Source organism: Lutra lutra, chromosome 7, assembly GCF_902655055.1.
Source record: "Lutra lutra chromosome 7, mLutLut1.2, whole genome shotgun sequence".
Taxonomy (NCBI): Eukaryota; Metazoa; Chordata; class Mammalia; order Carnivora; family Mustelidae; genus Lutra; species Lutra lutra.
The window spans coordinates 48,439,691-48,459,059 of NC_062284.1; the positions used below are offsets into that span (position 1 = coordinate 48,439,691).

The window sequence follows — 19,369 nt, forward strand, 5'->3', positions numbered from 1 at the left end:
AATTCAGCAAATGTGTGAAGTACAAAACCAATGCACAAAAATCAGTTGTGTTTCTATACTAGCAATGAACAATTTGAAAAAGAAATGAAGAAAATAACTTTATTTATGATGGTATCAAAAAGAATAAAATTCTGATGAGTAAATGTAACCAAAGGAGTCATAAGAGATATTAGTCTATAGTTTTCTTTCCTTGTAATATCTTTGTCTGGTTTCAGTATTTTTTTTTTTAAAGATTTTATTTATTTGAAAGAAAGAGTATGTGAGAAAGAGCATGAGAGGGGAGAAGGTCAGAGGGAGAAGCAGACTCCCAGTGAAGCTGGGAGCTGGATGTGGGACTCTGGGACTTGGTCCTGGGATTCCGGGATTATGACCTGAGCCAAAGGCAGTCGCTTAACCAACTGAGCCACCCAGGTGACCCTGATTTCAGTATTAATGCCAGTTTTACAGAATAAGTTAAAAGTAAATAAGTTAAAAGTAAATAAGTAAAAATAAGTAAAAGTAAATAAGTTAAAGTACTACGTTCTCTTCATTTTTGGGGAAGAGTTTGAGAGGGATTGGTGTTAATTAATTCTTTAAGTGTTTGGTAGAAGTCACCAGTACAGTCACCTGGTCCTGGGATTTCTTTGTTAGATTTTTTTTTTTTTTCTCATTATGGATTCAATCTCCTTACTTGTTAAAAGTCTACTGAGATTTTCTATTTCTTCACTAGTCATTTTGGTAGCTTGTGTGTTTCTAGGAATTTGTCCATTTCATCTAGGTTACCCAATTGATTGGAGTACAGTTGTCATAGTATTCTCTTGTAATTCTTTTCATTTCCATGAAGTTGATTGTGTTGTTTAGTTTCCATATCTTTATGCATTTTCCAGTTTTCCTTTGGTTATTAATTTCTAGTTTTATTCTGTTGTGATTGGAAAAAATATTTTGTATAATTTCAGTATTTTTGAATTTATTAAGACTTTTTGGACTAACATATAGTCTATCCTGGAGAATATTTCATGTGCACTTGTTTCATATATTTTGGGGCTCTGTCAATATGTACATACATGTTTATATGTGTTATATCTTCTATAGGTATTAAATCTTTGTCAATATAAATGTAAATGGATTAAACTCTCCAATTAAAAGACAGATCGTCAGAACAGATTTTATTTACTTACTTAAGTTAATTTTTAAAGACTTTATTTACTTATCAGAGAGACAGAACAAGTTGGGGGGACAGCAAACAGAGGGAAAAGCAGGATCCCCACTGAGCAAGGAGCCTGACTCCATCCCAGGACCCTGGGATCATGACCTGAGCTGAAGGCAGATTCTTAACCAACTGAGCCACCCAGGTGCCCCTTATATTATCCTTCATTCTCGAAGGATAGTTTTGCTGGATATAGAGTTCTTATTTGGCAGGATTTATTTACTTCAGCACTTTAAATATGGACTCCTCTTGCTCTGCAGCCTCTAATGTTTCTGAAGAGAAATTGGCTTTCAGTCTGATTGAGAATGCTTGTATATGATATATGGTTTTACTCTTCCTGGGCTTTCACATTTTCCTCTGCTTTCTTCTGATGGCTTAAATCTGTTCTGGAACCCATCTAGTGAATTTTTCACTTTAGTTATTGTAATTTACAGCTCTAGAATTTCTTCTTTCAACAATTTCTATCTCTTTATTGATATTTTCCACTTTGTTCATACATTATTTACCTAGTTTCCTTTAACCCATTGAGAATATTTAAGACAGTGACTTTAAAGTCTTTGTATAAGTCCAGTGTCTGAGCTTCCTCGGGAATAGTTTTTGTCAATTTTTTTTTCATTGACTGGGCAATATTTTCCTGTTTTTTATTATGTTTTGTGATTTTTTTGGTTGCTGTCATCAAACAACTGAGCATTTGAATATTATAATGTGTTCTCTCTGAGAATCAAATCATCTTCCTTATCCAGAGTTTGCTATTTTTTTTTTTTTAAGATTTTATTTATTCACTTGACAGAGATCACAAGTAGGCAGAGAGAGGAGGAAGCAGGCTCCCCGCTGAGCAGAGAGCCCAATGCGGGGCTCCATGCAGGGCTCGATGCAGGGGCTCAATCCCAGGACCCTGAGATCATGAGCTGAGCTAAAGTGAAGGCAGAGGCTTAACCCACTAAGCCACCCACGGGCCCCTCAAGGTTTGCTATTCTTGATTGTTAAAGCCTCAGCTTATGTTCAGCCAGTGTTTTTACTGAGATTTCTTTCGACACTGAGAACTTCAAACAAAGAAACAAACAAACAAACAAAACACCTTTCCCAATCTTTGTGGTTTGGCTTGTGTGAGGGTATTTCTTTTAACACTTAACTAGGCCATTTGAAATTCTTCCTCAGCCTTCACTTTCTGGTTGCACTGAGCATATTTATCCGTCAATGGTGGAATCTCAGGGCTTTCTTGGCTCTTTCCTGAGATGCATCTTGTCTCAGGCATATGTGCGTGGCCTTCTAAAGGCCCCAGTGTTCATGAGTACTTTTCAGTTTGAATTACCTAATTTCCCAGTAAATTTCTCTCCCCAGCTTTTACTCTGAGGCTTTAGGTGTCCGTTTAAGTACCAACCGTAATCTTTGGCCCCGGGGGAATTGTAGGTTGCTTATTTATCTTATAGTGTTTCTAAGCAATCCTTGCTGCTTTTCTAGTGTGGGTCCCAGGTTAAAACAAAACAGAGGACTTGCAAGAAGAGTCCTTCAGCTTGCTCCCAGGAAGATTAGAACAGAGGAACATAAGGATTTCCAGGGACCAGGGCTCCATCCTGGGAAGGTGGGCTGCTGTCTTCCAGATGGCTGCCAAGTCAGGGAGGGAGTAGGGCAGGGATAAGTGAAAGTATCATGAACTTTTTTTACTGTTTTGGGTTTTTTTTTTAATATTTTATTTATTTGACAGAGAGAAATCACAACTAGGCAGAGAGGTAGGAGGAAGCAGGCTCCCTGCAGAGCAGAGAGCCCGATGCGGGGCTCAATCCCAGGACCCTGGGATCACGACCTGAGCCGAAGGCAGAGGCCCTAACCCACTGAGCCACCCAGGAGCCCCTTTCTTACCGTTTTTAAGTTGTCTTTTTTTTTTTTTTTTTTCTTTTTGGATTAAGCATTTGCTCAGTTGCTATAAACTTTTGACTACTTTCCAGAGTTCTGACAAAGTTGGTCTGACAGTTGCTGGTTATTTTTTAAAGTTTCTGTGAAGGTATGGGACTTTGGAGCTGCCTATTCTGCCATTTTGATGATGTTCTTCTCCTCACAATTTTGATTCATTGTATCTTCAATATTTTTATACACATGTACTTTTCAGATATACACATTCATATATATATATATATATATATATGAAAAAATTTGTACTTTTATTTTGAAGTAATTGCAGATTCGATTCACAAGAGATTGCAAAGAAGTGTGTAGGGAAGCCACATGCATCCTTTCCCCTGTCTTCCCCAAAGTGAACATTTTATGGAACTACAGTGTAATATCAAAACCATGAAATTGACATTGGTAAGAACCACCCTTTCCCCCCATCCCTAACTCCCTGGCAACCCTAGTCTATTCTCCATCTCTGTAATTATGTTATTTCATTAATGTTACATACATAGAATCAGATAATAAGCATCCTTTTGGGATTAATTTTTTTTTTAAGTCAGTATAACTGGGGCGCCTGGGTGGCTCAGTGGGTTGGGCCGCTGCCTTCGGCTCGGGTCATGATCCCAGGGTCCTGGGATCGAGTCCCACATCGGGCTCTCTGCTCAGCAGGGAGCCTGCTTCCCTTCCTCTCTCTCTGCCTGCCTCTCTGCCTACTTGTGATCTTTGTCTGTCAAATAAATAAATAAAATTAAAAAAAAAAAAAGAAGTCAGTATAATTTCCAGGAGGTTTATTCAAGTTGTTGCATGTGTCAGTAGTTTTTGTTTTTTAGATTGCTGAGTAGTACTCCATGGTATACATGGATCACTGTTTGTTTGGCCATTTACCCTTTAAGGGGATTTGGAGAGTTTCTAGTTTGGGGCTCTTATAAAGAACATTCTTGTACAATGTCCTGTATGGAAAGAAGTCTTCATTTCTCTGGGATAAATGTCCAAGAATTGTTGAGCTGTAGGATGAGTACCTTTTCAGTTTTCAAAGAACTGCCAAACCATTTTCCAAAGTGGCCATACCATTCCTACCACAAATGCATGTGTGATTCATGTCTAGCAAAGTTATGTCTCATTAAAGGTTATAGAGATTTACTCCCTAAGAGTTTTATAGTTTTAACTCAGATTTAGGTCCCTGATTAACTCTGAGTTAATTTTTATGTGTTGGGTGGGACAGTAATTTTAGGGAACACAAAAACATTTTAAATCTTTGAAATCAGAAGAAAAAATAAGTATACTCTGCTTGGATTGCATTAGTCTTTACACTAATGTATAAAGATTACATTTATACAAATGTAAATGTAGTTTTAAAAAATACAATTATGTAGGGGCACCTGGGTGACTCAGTGGGTTAAAGCCTCTGCCTTCGGCTCAGGTCATGATCCCAGGGTCCTGGGATCGAGCCCCGCATCGGGTTCTCTGCTTCACGGGAGGCCTTCTTCCCCCTCTCTCTCTGACTGCCTCTCTGCCTACTTGTGATCTCTGTCTGTCAAATAAATAAATAAAATCTTTTAAAAAATAATAATTATGTATATATTTAATATATTTATATATTTATGGAAGAAGGGGTCTCTGAGGTTCTTTCTGACACCAAATATGTGAAGTCTTTCCACACAAATTCTCCAATGCCAACCAAATATTCAACAATTCAGTTTTAACACCGACTCTGGGGATAAGCTCAGACCCCACAGGTTAAGGGCTCAGTCCCACAAGACTGCCCCTACATCAGATACCAGTTGCCAGTCCCGTGGGCCACTTGCTTTGTGGGTTCCTATAACTCCTGCTCAGTTTTGATAATTCATTAGAGTGGACTAACAAAACTAAGGAAAACACTTTACTTACATTTACCAGTTTATTATAAAGGAAATAACTCAGGAACAGCCAAATGGAAGAGATGCATGGGGTAATGCATGAAGGTGGGGATGCAGAGCTTCCCTGCCCTTCTTGGGCACCGACCTTCCAATACTTCCATATGTTTACTAGCCCTTATCTAATCATGTATTTAGTCTTCATGTTTAGTCTTACCAATGACCAGCTCCCATCCTGAAACTCCTGAGGAGCCACACACTCTTACCTCATTAGTACAAGCTCAGGTATGGTAGAAAGGGGCTCATCATGAATAACAAAAAAACAATCCTATCCTCTGGAAATTTTAAAGGTTTTAGGAACTCTGTGCCAGAAACTGGAGATGAAATCAAATTTTATTTTTTAATTATACCATAGTCCTTAGAATGCAAAACTGTGTATAGCAATGAAAGTCATAATGTGGTCCTCTCAGTTGAGTAGCCTTTCTAACAGTCCATTTGTGAAATTATGGCATCTTGGAATCGGGTGATGGTAGTGGCCGGCCAGTGACAAGGACAGGCTTGGGGGATGTTTTAGAGGCGGAGTCAGCTGGATTGGCTGATGGATTGGATGTGAGAGGTGAATGAAAGAGAGGGACCAAGGATGATTTTCAGATTTTTGGTTTGAACAGCTGGCTGAATGATGGTGCCATCCATGGAGAATAGTGGGAAAGGAACAGGGCTGGGGGTAAAATCAAGGCACTACTTGACATAAAGCTTGAGATGACTAGAAGTCATGAAACAGAGATATTAAGTAGACAGATGGATTTGTGAACCTGGATTTTGGTGGGGAGGTCTGGGCTAAACAGACATTTGAATGTCAAAGAGTTGGATAAATTCACCTGAGGACTGTAAAACAGAGAAGAGGGTGAGGACTGAGCCCTGGAGGACTATAACATTAAAGATTGAGCCAAAGAGGAGAAATCAGCAGATGATTTTGACAAAGAGGCTCAGTAAAGGAATAGGAAAATCAGGATAGGGAAATGTTGAAGGAAGTTCAGGGGGAAAAGTGTTTCAAGAGAAAGGAGTCTCGTCAACTGTTTAAGTTCTCCCCAGAGGTCATTTTAGGTAATAGAGAATTGACAATTAGTTTTGGAAGCATGGAGATCATTAATAATCTTGATAGGCGATCCTGGTGAGAGAAGTCAAGGCTGGATAAGAGGAGGCTGAGAAGGGAATGTGATGTGAGGAAGAGAGAACAATCATTGTAGAGAGATCTTGAAAAACCTGAGAATTTATGCAGTGGAGAGAGAGAAATAGAGCGGTGCTGGAGGAGATTTTGGAATCAAGGTAGGTTTGTTTTAGATGGGAGGAATTTCAGTATGTTTATATGCTGATAGGAGTAATCTAATAGGGGAAAAGTAATGATGCTGGAGGGTGAGGTGATTGTAGGAGTAAAGGTCTTAGGAATGTGGGAGGGAAAGGAATCCAGGTCACTGGTAGAGGAACTGGCCTTCATAGGCACAGGGACACTTCATTCATAGTAACCCAAATGTTACTATGTCTGTAGGAATAGTTTTGATGGTGAGAAGATAAGGGAGTTCATATCTGTTATCTTTTAACTTTTTCTATGACGAATGAAGCAAAACTGAGAGCAAAAAGTGTGGGTTGGGGAGGAGGTATAGGAGGCTTTCACTAGAGAGGAAAAGGTGTGAAATAATTCTTTCATCACATCTACTTAAATGTCAATTTATTGGAGAAAGCCCTCCAGGTATTAAGTACATCTCCTTCCAACCGCTATTCTCCCACAGGACCCTTTGCCCTCTTCTGGTACTCACCACCATTTGTAACTGTATCTTTATTGGTTCACTTGTCTGTTCCTCCGTTAGAGAACTATGGGAGGGCAGAACTATGGGATTTCCCGATGTACACATAAAGAAACAGGACTGGTATATAATCACTAAATAATTACTTGTTGAACAAAGAGTTAATGAATGAACCTCTTCAGAATTTTGTCTTGGGTCATCCCTGTTAAGTGTTTGGGCAAGTCACTTTTCCTCTCTGAGCTTTCATTTCTGACTATACACATACCACGGGAATTGTAATCTCTTCTCTGTCCACCTCACAGCGCTGTCATAAGGAGAATCTGAGCTAATAAATACGGAAATGCTCCATCAAGTGATCCTCAAATGTAACGGATTGTTATTTTTAGTCCACGCACAGCCTCGCAGGTAGCAGGTGCTGAAAAGGACTCGCTGATTGAGGGAGGGGGCCATTATAGTTTCTGTGATCATAGGCATCAAAGCTTTGCAGAAGGGTTCCGCAGGCCGCGGAGAGGCGGGGCTTAGGCCAGCAGCCCACTCGCTTCGGCCTTTCCCTGGAGGCGCTAGCCCAGCGAGGATGGGGGGCGGGGAAGTCGAGGGGGGAGTAACTGTCAAACCTCCCCGCTTGGCGCCATTATTTAAATGGTACGTGCGGGTCTCGCTGCTGTACGTGCCCAGGGCGGGGCTCCGAGCGCCGGGAGAGGGGCGGAGGCCGGGGGCGGGTCGGGGAGGTGGAGGAGCGAGAGGGGACGGACTAGGGCGGGGCCAGGCTGGCTAGAGGGGCGGGTCTAGCGGCGGCCCCCGGCGAGGTTCAGTGCGCTTGCGCTGACAGACGCAAGATGGCGGACAGTGCGGAACTAAAGGTAAAGCGCAGCTCGAATTCACTTCTAATATTCGGCCGCGGAGACGGCGCCGCTGGTGCTTGGGGGGATGGGTCCGGCCCTGGGGGGCCGCTCGGGCCTGACTCCACCCGGGCCTGGAGTCGTAGGGAGGAGCGGCGCGCCCGGCCCTAGCTGAGGGGGCCCGGCAGCGGCGGGCCGCGGGCCCCGGGTGTCTCGGGGGCGCTGACGGGTCGTCCCCGGCGTGTTATTGTTGTGGGCGCCTCTGGCGGGGGTGGCGGGGGAAGAGATCGGGAGTCTGGAGGTAGGGGCCTAGGCTGCCCTCTGGGCTCGGCTTCTTTACCTTTCACCAGCCTCCCCGGCCCCCCCCCATGGGGAACGGGGTCTGGGGCAGGGTGTTCGTGTAGGGGGGATTGGGAAAGCTCCCCGCCGCCGCTTCCTCTTCCTCCTTTGCAGTCCCGGGCTGCTGTCAGGAGCTCTCCTCAGACCCCCGGGAACTTGGCTCCGGCCGCCCCGCCCCTCCGTGGCTCCCTGCCGCCCCCGCCCCAGACTCGGCTCTCCCCGGCTGTCCGCCTGTCAGGAGGCGCCCGAGGTGCCCCGCTTGTGGGCAGTGCAATCCTGGGGCTGTGGGGCGGGAATGTGGGGAGAAGCTCCGGTAAAGTTTAGTGAGCCCCTGGCCGACGTTGGGGTTCGGCTGAGGGGTAGCGGGGGAGTCTGCCTGGGCGGGACGTTACTTTCTCTCTGATCCTGGGCAACCGGAGTAGGGGGAGAACCCCCCTCGAAGGGTGTGTATTTGGAAGCAGTGGTGGGTGGTGGGAAGCAGCTACCTCTCCCTTCTTTTCCTTCTCTTCCTTTGCCTGGTGTGGAGGGTGAGAGGAGCCTTTGGGGGTCTCTGCACACACCATGATGGCGATGCTATAGCTGATGGAGGTGAATGGTTCGTGTTTATATCCCCCCGTTGCCTTTTGTTTGTAGGGACATCTTGCTGGCCATGTTGATTTGAACGAAATTCTCCCCTCATCCTACTTCAACCCCCAATAAATAGAACGTTCCTCCGTTCCTCTCAACTGTACCAATTACTCACGCCTCGCGAAATTGGATGAAAGGGTGCCCCCTTTTCCCCGCTTTTTCTCCCACCCCAATCTTCTTTACCTGATGATGGCTTCTTTACCGAAGCAGATATACCACTACACAAGCTGTTGGGGGAGGGGGGTGGAACCCTTATGATTGGATTGTGACAAATGGGGCTCCGCTTGAATAATTTTGGTTTAGTAGCAGGCAGTTTTAACTAACGCGTATTATTTCGAGGCTCTGAACGCGATATTCCCCTCTCTGTGGCTTCCTGTGTGTGAACCAAGCAGCTGGTTATATCTTGACCCAGAGAACTGACATCTCTGTCAGAACGGCGATTGGGATATACACTTGTAAATCTTTGGGGAGAGTCCTCTGTCTCTATTTAATAAAAATTATTTTTTTAAAATTTCTCCGTTATACTGAAACGACAGCTTCTAGAACAGGCACACACTGGGTTTGTTTCTGGAGTTTTTCTGTGGAAAGCTTCGCTGAAAGATCGGTTTCCTCAATAATTTTGCAATATTAACATTCCAAAATTTGTATATTAAGGCGCTGGCTTTGAATGTCATTCTTTTAAAATTTACTTCTAATTACAAATTAATTGAACAGAGTGCAGATTTGGAATGGTTGGTTTCGTTTTTTTCCAGTTTCAAACTGTTGACTGAAATGAAAAAGCCTTAGCAATTTAAATATTTTGAGGTCATTAACTCTTGAAATATAAAGTATGCAACTTTAAGATAGATGTTTTCAATAGTTTCACTCTTAAGATGTAGTCACAATGTTGCTGTGATCTCCGCCTTCTAATATTTATTTTGTTTGGAATCCTTTTGAATGATAGCTAATCAGTTCTGTTATACATGGGCCTCAGAGTAAAGCTGAAAAGCTTGTGCTGGGTATATTGTCACTCTTGATGCTGTCTAAAGAAACTGGTATGGAAAGCACATGCTGGGAGATTTCCTCCTTTGTTCTTTCTCATTTTAAGAAAGTGCCTTTGGGGATAGATCAGATCCCTGGTGTGAGTCTTGTTAGGTAAAGTTTCTCTTTACAAAAATGAGCCTGTATCAGATAAATGCTAAACACTTGGGGGAAACATTATTTTTCTAAAAATGATCTCCCTTTTTGCTTTCTCAAAAATCTACTTGAGTTTTTTTTGGTGGAAAAACTACTCTTGTGTTTCTGTAGTACACTTTTTTCAAATTATAGTAACTGTTTTGACCTACAGGTTGGCGTTGTGTGTGCCCAATACTTTTAGAAGCTGTGATAAATTGCTTAGCTGTTGATAGCTGTGTTAAAAATTTTAGTGCTTGATTGTGGTTAGATTTGCTGTTTTTTTTTTTTTTTTTTTTTTTTTTGAAGGGGGTAGATGATCTTAGGAATGCCTACTATAGTTATTTGAGAATGTGTGTATATAAATTTCTGTGCAGTAAGCTTTGGAAGACACTTCTTTTGGAAATCATATTTTCTGATGGTTTTTCTTTTTTTTTTGGAAGTAAATAGCATTTATTCTTAATAAGATAGGAGAAGTCAATAAAATTTAAGAAAAACCCAGAGATTTCAGCTTTAAGTGAAAATACAGTACTACTGTAAGGCTTTGAGAAAATAGTGACTTTTTTGTTACCGTGATTCACAGCTCACATATCATCTTGCTGTAGATTGTATTCATAATTATTTTCCTCATGGCCCATTTTAGTGAGTCCTTTCAAATCTATAATCTACAAAGATCGGTTGGGGAAAATGGATAGATCTATATCTCCTGTAGGAATAGTGCAAGCTGCAATACTTGAAGATACTGCCAATAAAAATTAGATTGTGAGTCATACATATCAAAAAGAATTCTCTGTGCACATTTGTTTATGAAAGGTTTAATTTTTCATTAGGGGAATACCCATAAATGACATCTGTAAGAGTGTAAAGAGTGAGTATTTTATTATCTTTAGGAACTTAAAAAGCAGGAGGATGTGATGGCGGGATGATCTTGGAAGTTAATAATCTGACAGCTTCATGTAGTTCCTCTTAAAGTACCTTTTTTTTTTTTTTTGGAAGATTATTTATTTTAGAGAGAGTGAGAGAGAGCGAGCACACGAGAGCGTGCATGCTTCAGGGAGAGTTGAGGGAGAGGCAGAGGGAGAGGAAAAAAATCTCAAGCAGACTTCCTGCTGAGCCAGGGGTGGGGTTGGGGTGACTCTACGGCCTGATCTCAAAACCCTAAGAGGAGCTGAGCAGAAATCAGGAGTTGGATGCTTAACCAACTGAGCCACCTACACACCCCAAAGGACTTTTTTTTATTACAAGTATTTTGCATTAACTCTCAAATCAAGTTATATGGCCATTTTAACTCATGGGAGGAACAGTGGGGAGGAGGAAGAAGTTCATCATTTTAGTGGAATAACATAATGGGATTCAATGGGAAGAGAAGCCATACTTTTGACACTATGCTTTTAAAAATATCTATAAGCATGTCAGGAAATTGTTGTCATATTCTGCCTCTTTATTTTCAAGAAATAGCCATTTAATTCTGATCTTTGTGGTGTGATTTTAGAAGGAAATAGACTGGACAGTTTATTCATGAATTTGATTTGATTCTCCCTAATTTGGTTTGGTGTCAAGTGCCACATTTTGTTAGCTTTTGTTTTAAGTCACCATTTTTATGAACAGTATTTAAAAACAATTTATAAAACACTTCAGTTTTTAAGTATTTCATACAGTTGTTTCTAAATACTGCTTTTTCATCTACAGTTTTCTTCTGGGTCATTGTATTGTCTTTCTCTTCAGAGTCTCTTGTAACGACTGTGAGTTGCAGTAGTGCTTAGTGGTGAGCCCATAGCTGATTAATCTCAGGTTTCTTTTGGTGAACTATATCAACATGCTGTTCCAGGGTTCTTGCTGAGGATTTTTGAGTTCAGTGTAATTTGTACCCTTTCTTGGTGGTAAGTAGGGATAAAAAAATAAAATGGCTCATGGTTGTAGTGGGAACTGGGAAGAAGTATCTTGAGTTTCTGCAAAACTGGGTGTTTGTGATAAGATGAAGCCTTTAAAAACAAAACCCCTGGGTCATTACTTTATAGAATTGATTGTAGTGCTCTCTGAAGTATTGTGCTCTGGATTAAGCACCTTTTTCTTTTTTTCATGTTTGGATGAATAATATTTTTTATAGTATGTTGTACTTCATGATGTTGCCGTTTATAATGTATCCCATTATCTCATCTGATCTTTCCAACAGTTCTTTGAGGTAGGAAGGCAGGTCTTATCTCTTTTATTGGTGAAGCGAGCCCAGAAAGAGTAAGCGACTAGCTCAGGGTCATACAAGTAAAAGTGGCAGGGACTTGAACCTACCTAGGTCTTGTGATTTCAAACCCTGTACTATATAGGCTGCTGTAAAGGTCCCATGTCTGTCCTGGAGCCCTCTAGGGTGCCTTGCTCACAAAGAATTCTAGTTATGTTGTTGTTAATACTTTCCCTCTTGCTCTATGCCAGAGTATTTTTGGATATTCCTTGGGCTTTTTGTAAGGGAGATTTTGGAGTTTGTTAGTTCGAATCATAGATGTTAATTCTTGCAAATGTCATTTTGCCAAAATTTCAGGGAATACTGAAAAATAAGCAGAAAAACAAACACCTGTAATCCCAGCACTTAGAAATATCATGGTTAACATCTGGGGATCTGTCCATTTAGACTTTCTGTGAACATATGTGTATGTATATTCATCACAAAAAGAGATCGCACTTTTCTTTATGTGTAATCTGCTATTTTCGTGGCTATCTTTCCAGGTAAGTAAATAGAGGTCTGTGTGATCATTTGAAAGGTAACATTGTATTTTTATTCAGCTAGTCCCTTATCATTGGACACTTAGATAGTTCCACTTTTTTGCTCTTTTAAACAATGTCTTGACAAACAGCCTGATATAAAGATTTGCAAATGTTTTATTCTAACAAAAATATATTGATGTGACAGAACTTTTTCTGTGCTTTAGGGAGCAGTGCTAATGCTATTTTGATTAGATGAAGTTGTGTGAGTGAAATAAGTAGTTCTTGATTTGTTCATTGTCTATACCTTTGTTTCTGTTTCTATAAACCTATCAGATAAGATTATTAAATGATGGCAGAGTATATTCTATAAAAATACAAGTAAACATTTGGTAAAGTATAAAAATAGAGTATGAAACAGCATTTATAATTTATTTCAAGTATGTTTGACACAGAAATCAAATATTGGAAGTTAATATGCCTTGTTTAGATGCCCATGTGTTTTTAACTGACATTTTAAGAAAAGCAGTGCTGACCATTAATATAGGTAAAGTAGAAATGAGAATTTGCCTTATTCATATTTTTTTCTCAAAATTAATTGTTGGGGTGCTTGGGTGGCTCAGTGGGTTGAGCCTCTGCCTTTGGCTCAGCTGGGGTTGTGACCTCAGGGTCCTGGAATTGAGCCCCGCATTGGGCTCTCTGCTCGGGGGAGAGCCTGCTCCCCCCTCACCCCCCCTTGCCTACTTGTGATCTCTCTCTCTCTCTCCCTCTGTCAAGTAAATAAATAAAATCTTTAAAACAAAACAACAAAAAACCCCTAAGTGTTGCCAAAGTATTAGTTTGGTAGGTAACATTGTTTTTAGGAGGTTGTTACAGGAAAGAGGTTATAGAGGCAATGAAAATATTTTTCTATTTTAGGAAGAAGCCTTATTGGGTTAAATCAGCTAATAAATGCATATGTGAACCTTTATGGGTTAAGTCAATAAATGGATAGGTCAGTTGAGTTAATATATATTTTTTAGAATTTTTAATTTATTTATTTGATAGAGATCTCATAAGTGGGTAGAGAGGCAGGCAGAGAGAGAGGGGGAAGCAGGCTCCCTGATGATCAGAGAGCCTGATGCGGGTCTTGATCCTAAGACCCTGAGACCATGACCTGAGCTGAAGGCAGAGGCTTAACCCACTGAGCCACCCAGGCGCCTAGTTGAGTTAATATTTGTGCAACATCTGGAAAGTACTGCACTGTAGAAGAAATAGTTGATGAGATTATGGGCATGTAAGTGCTCAAACTCTAAATTTAATGTCAGATTTAGTCCTCATGTAAACTTGAATTTATGTAACAAGTTTTAGTATTAGGATTTTTAAAAAGAAGTGATAAATTTTAAGTATGTAATTGTATTTTATTATCAATTTTGTAATTGCTATGCATTTTTTGCTTCTCTTACTACAAAATTTTTTTTTCTACAAAATGTTTTTAATTATACTTCCCCCTTCCATGTTAAAAACTGTGGCACTCCCATTACTTTTGATTCCTTCTACTTTTGGTTTAAGTGGTATCACATGAAATGGTAGGCCCCCCCCCCGAACTCCTCCCTTCAGAATTAACTGGTAAAACTTTCTTCTTCGTAATGAATTTCTAAAACTCAGTAAAATGAAGAAACTACCTTTTTTTCCTTTTCTGTTTCACATTAGATCAAACAAAATAAATGTAAACCCTTTGAATATTAACTAGTAACTTTGAAATATCAATAACTCTCCAGAGATTGTTGCAAATGTTCCTATTTTTAAAAACTTCATCTCTTTCTTACCTTTCCTGCTATTCTTCTTGCTTTCAATTTCCCCCTTTGGTTGCCAGGCTAATTTTCCCAAAACATTTCTTTTCATCCTGTCACTCCAATGGCTTTCCATCGATAACAGGATAAAGTCTTAGCTCTCAGGTATTCAGGATTTTCGTAGTCTGATCCCAGTCCATTTTTTGTGTGTTTTGTCTTCACTCTATGGCAAAAGTCCTTAACTTAAAGCCAGAACTGTTAGTTTGCTTTTTTTTGTTGACTGGTGGTGTGCTTTGTATACCACTTCATTTTCCCCTATTCCTACCCTGTGGACATAGTAGGTGCCTAAGGTACATTTGTGAAATGAACAAATTATGTTCAAAATTTGTTTCTGTTAGTAAGGGGGCTGATGCACATGTTTGTATGACAGTCTAAATTGCAAATGTTCACATCTTCATTTTTTTTTTTAATGGCTGCTTTGTAGATAAACTCGAATAACGTTAAATCTAGAATAATTTATGGCATACTTTGGTGGCTCATTCGGTTAAACATTTACCTTCAGCTGAGGTTCGTGGTCCCAGGGTGCTGAGATCAAGTCCCACATCTAGCTCCCTGCTTCCTGGGGAATCCTGCTTCTCCCTCTGCCTGCTGCTCTCCCTGCCTGTGTACTCTTGCCCTCTTCCTCTCTCTCTCTCTCTCTCTTTCTCTCTGACAAATAGTCTTTTTAAAAAAGAAACTTAAAAATCTAGAATAATTTATGAAAGATTTTTAGGTTTGTCTTTTATTTTCTTTAAGTTATATAAATTTAAGTGATTACATTTCTGATTGTAGTGATGTGGCAGTAAGTAGAGTACAGTTTTAAAGACCTTCATCTTCAACCCTCCCCTCCCTAAGAGGCAGTCACTTTGGTCTCTATTGTTTTTTGGGGGATGGGGAGTATAAAAGCTTTATTGAGATATAATTCACATACCATATAGTTCATCTATTTAAGGTACACAATTAGCTGGTTTTTTAATACATTTACAAAGTTGTGCAGCCATCAACATAATTAATTTTAGAATATTTTCCTTACTCCCCAAAGAAATCCTGTACCTTTCAGCTATCACTTCCACTGCCCACAACTCATTTCACCCTGAGGCAGCTGCTAATCTGCTTTTGTTCTCTGTAGATTTGACTGTTTTGGACATTTCAAACATGTGAAATGTCTTCTCTCTCTGACCTATTCATTTTTCTTTGGGTGGGCATTTATCTCTGCCTGTATAATATTTTTAATTTATTGTATGTGTATATCTAGATTCAGATATGACTGGGCACACAGAAGGAACTCAGTATTACTAAATGATGTACATGCACATAAATATATTTTCTAAAAACATAAATAGGATCATGCTATACCTAATATCCTTTGACTTGCGTTTTTCACTTAATAATATATATTGAAGATCTTTCCATGTTATATCCCCAAATGAGATAATCTCATTCTTTTTTAACAGTGTACATATTTTGTATGTATATTTACAGAGGTTTACCTCTTGAGTTTATCAATGTATATGTCTAAAAGTTCTTGTTTTGGTAGTTTTGTTACACTGTTGCTTTTTAAAAAACAGTTGCCACATTTAATGTAATGGCTATGGTATTAGCATTGAAGTGTCCCTGAAAAATAGAAATAAAAACTAAAACAGGTAAAAGTTGTTTGGCTTGAGGAGAAGTGGAATGTAGGCTCTTTATGGGATTCTGGCAGTGCGCAACCAAAGCAGTTCATTTTGTATTTGGGTTTCTGAATGTGAGCAAGCCTGTTTTTAGCTTCATGGCATAGTGCTTAAAATAGAATTTAACATGCTATCTTGTGCTTTATGGTGAATTTTAAGACTTTTTCTTGCAGTCGTGTAGGTCTAATCTTAAAAAAAGATCCGAAAGATTTCAGGATAAACATTTTTCTCTTACATTAAAATCATCATTCTGGTCTCTAGGGTTCTGTAAGTTACCCAAGAAGGGGAATGTAGAGGCGCCTAGCTGATGGTAGGTATTTGGCAGTAGTTTGTGACCTAGGAGGGTATCTGTCACATTCTGTCATTCATAATTTTTGAGTTCCAGTTCTGAGGTATCAAGCTATCAGTAATTTGGGTATATCTCTGTGTATATGTGTGTATTTAAACATTTTTGTTATAATGGGATATCTATTAAAAAATTACCTTTAAAAATTTTTTTAAGAGTTTATTCATTTGACATACAGAGATCACAAGTAGGCAGAGAGGCAGGCAGAGAGAGAGAGAGAGGAAGGAAAGCAGACTCCCTGTCGAGCAGAGAGCCCGATGCAGGGCTCGATCCCAGACCCTGGGATCATGACCTGAGCTGAAAGCAGAGGCTTTAACCCACTGAGCCACCCAGGCGCCCCCCAAAATTATCTTTTTTTAATCATACAAGTAGTGCATCAGCTATTACAGTGGTTCTCAAAGTCCATTTTCCAGGCCTTCGGTGGTTCTCTAGGCTCTTTCTGGGGGTTGTCCAAGTCTAAAACTGTTAATAGTAGTAAGGCATTATTTATTATATTGGTGTTTGCAAAATCAGTGGTGGGTGAAATTGCTGCTGCCTTAACATGAATTAAGGCAGTGGCACTAAACTGTAGTAGTTTAGTATATCACCATACATTTAGAATTAAAAAATAAATGCCAGATATCCTTAGTATCCTTAATTAAGCAAAAAAAGTATTAATTTGATTATGTCTCAATCCTTGAGTCCATTTGGAAATATATTTTATGTGATGTAATGGGAAGTACCTATAAAAATATTTTTACTGAGTACCAAATCCAGCGGTTAACTCTAAGAAAAGATCTTGTGTAGTTGTTTGAGTTATCGGCTGAACTAGCTGCTTTTTTAATGGAATACCATTTTTACTTGAAAGAATGATGGACAAAGTATGGTTATACAGACTTGGATATTCAGGACATTTTCTGTACGAGAAAAACAGCTGACAATATTTATTGTTGATAAAATTTAAGTTTTCAGGCAAAATGGAATTTTGGAATACTTGTATTTGCTACTGTGAGTTTGACAGTTTCCCAATACTTATTTTTGTTTTGTTTTTTTAGAGATTTTACTTATTTGTCAGCGAGTGAGGGAGAGCACACAAGCAGGGGGAGTGGCAGGCAGAGGGAGAAGCAGGCTTCTTGCTGAGCAAGGAGCCTGATGTGGGATTCGATCCCAGGAGTCTGGGATCATGACTTAAGCCAAAGGCAGACGCTTAACTGACTGAGCCACTGAGGTGTTCCTTACCAATACTTTTTTTTTTTTTAAAAAGATTTAATTTATTTATTTGACAGACAGAGATCACAAGTAGGCAGAGAGGGGGGCAGGGGGGTCAGGGGGGAAGCAGTCTCCCTGCTGAGCAGAGAGCCTGATGTGGGGCTCAATCCCAGGACCCTGGGATCATGACCTGAGCTGAAGGCAGAGGCTTTAACCTACTGAGCCACCAAGGCACCCCCCTTCCCAATACTTTTTGATAAGGTCATTGGTGGTACTAATAAATGTGATATACCGCAAGTGTTAACATTTGGAAGAACTGCATAACTCAGTGAAGCAATACTTTCTAAATGCATGGTATTGAAAATCATGCATGGGTAAAAAGATGCATTGGAAATAGAAGATAGACCAATGGATTTCAGTAAATCAGAGTAAGAAGTGTTTACTTGATAGCGTTTTAGATTCCATATTGCAACAGCCTTTAAGAAACTGCAGCTTGTTTTGGTGAAAGGTTGAGTTTTGGTGAAGGATCAGAGAATATCCACAGTTATCTGAGAAGCCTATTGAAATACTGTCTTTTTCCAAGTACATCCTGCATGAGGCTGAATTTTCTTCCTGTACTTCAGTCAGAACAACCTCATGGAGCAAAAGCAGATATGAGACTCAGGCCATCTTTATTAAGTAAGACATTAAAGCGATTTGCAAAAATGTGAAACAGTGACAATCTTCTTGATAATATATTTTTTGTCTTAGAATGTAGTATTTAAAATTAATATGTGACTTATGTTAACAGATAATGACTTATTTTTAAATGATAAATCTTTAAAAAATTCTGTTTTAGTTTCTAATACAGTAAATATGGGTAGTTTTTTTTTTTTTAAAGACTTATTTTTTAAAAAGGAGAGAGAGAGGAGGGGGGGCAAAAGGGCAGAGGGAGAGAGAGAGAATCTCATGTAGACTCCCTGCCGAGTACGGAGCCCTACACAGGGCTCAATCTCACGACCCTAAGATTGCTCCCTGAGCAGAAACAAAGAGTTGGATGCTTAACTGACTCAGCCACCCAGGTGCCCCAATATCGATAGATTTAATCAACAAAGTTTTTTGGGTTCTCCATTTTCTAGACTGTAAAAGAGTCCAGGGAACAAAAACTTTGAGAACCTGAACACTGTTTATATAAGATTTACAGTACAGGAGTCTATAGCTTAAAATCAGACTATCCTTTTCACCTTCTTACCCATGGCATTTGAAAAATATATATTTAAAAGAAAAATTAGTTTGCTTATAGATAATAGTGATCCCATTTACAAGGCAGTTTGCAAGCAGAAACTGTTTAATTGTATCTTGCATCTCTGTGGCAAAAATACTAATGGTTTGCATTGCAATGCATGACTCTACTCTCAAATGCTTTAAATCAGTAGTGGTATGGGGATTGTATAACTTTTTACTTTCTCAAGGTTATGTCTCAACCCTTGATTGGCTTTTTCAGTAGTAGGGAATAGAAATAACTTGAATAAATGAAAAATCCATACAGATGTCCCCTAACCTACTTTAGCCAATAATTTCCTCTTTTCATCAGATCTTACTAGTTCTTGCAAAATATCTAAGATGATTGGTTTACATTGGACCTATTTTGTTTTCTTCCTTTCCCTCTTGTGGGATTGAAGTGGAACCTAGAGATTATAAAACTCTAAATGCTTTTTTTTTTTTTTAAAGATTTTATTTATTCATTTGACAGAGAGAGATCACAAGTAGGCAGAGAGGCAGGCAGAGAGAGAGGAAGAAGCAGGCTTCTGAGCAGAGAGCCTGATGCGGGGCTCGATCCCAGGACCCTGAGATCATGACCTGAGCCGAAGGCAGCGGCTTAACCCGCTGAGCCACCCAGGCGCCCCTCTAAATGCTTTTCTAGTTTCTTTTTACCTTTCCTTAGAGTTGTATTTGAAAAGCTTTAGCTTCTGTATTCCTCAAGCATCTTTCA

General features: G+C 39.7%; 1 protein-coding gene across 1 annotated transcript in view; it reads left to right on the forward strand.

Annotated features, from left to right (window-relative positions):
- Positions 1-7,488: 7,488 nt before the first annotated feature.
- Positions 7,489-19,369, forward strand: part of PIAS1 (protein inhibitor of activated STAT 1) — a 122,464-nt gene continuing 110,583 nt past the window's right edge. The window contains exon 1 of the mRNA XM_047736773.1: positions 7,489-7,591. Coding sequence (XP_047592729.1) covers positions 7,568-7,591 — 24 coding nt within the window. The 5' untranslated portion in view covers positions 7,489-7,567. The remainder of the gene's footprint in view (positions 7,592-19,369) is intronic.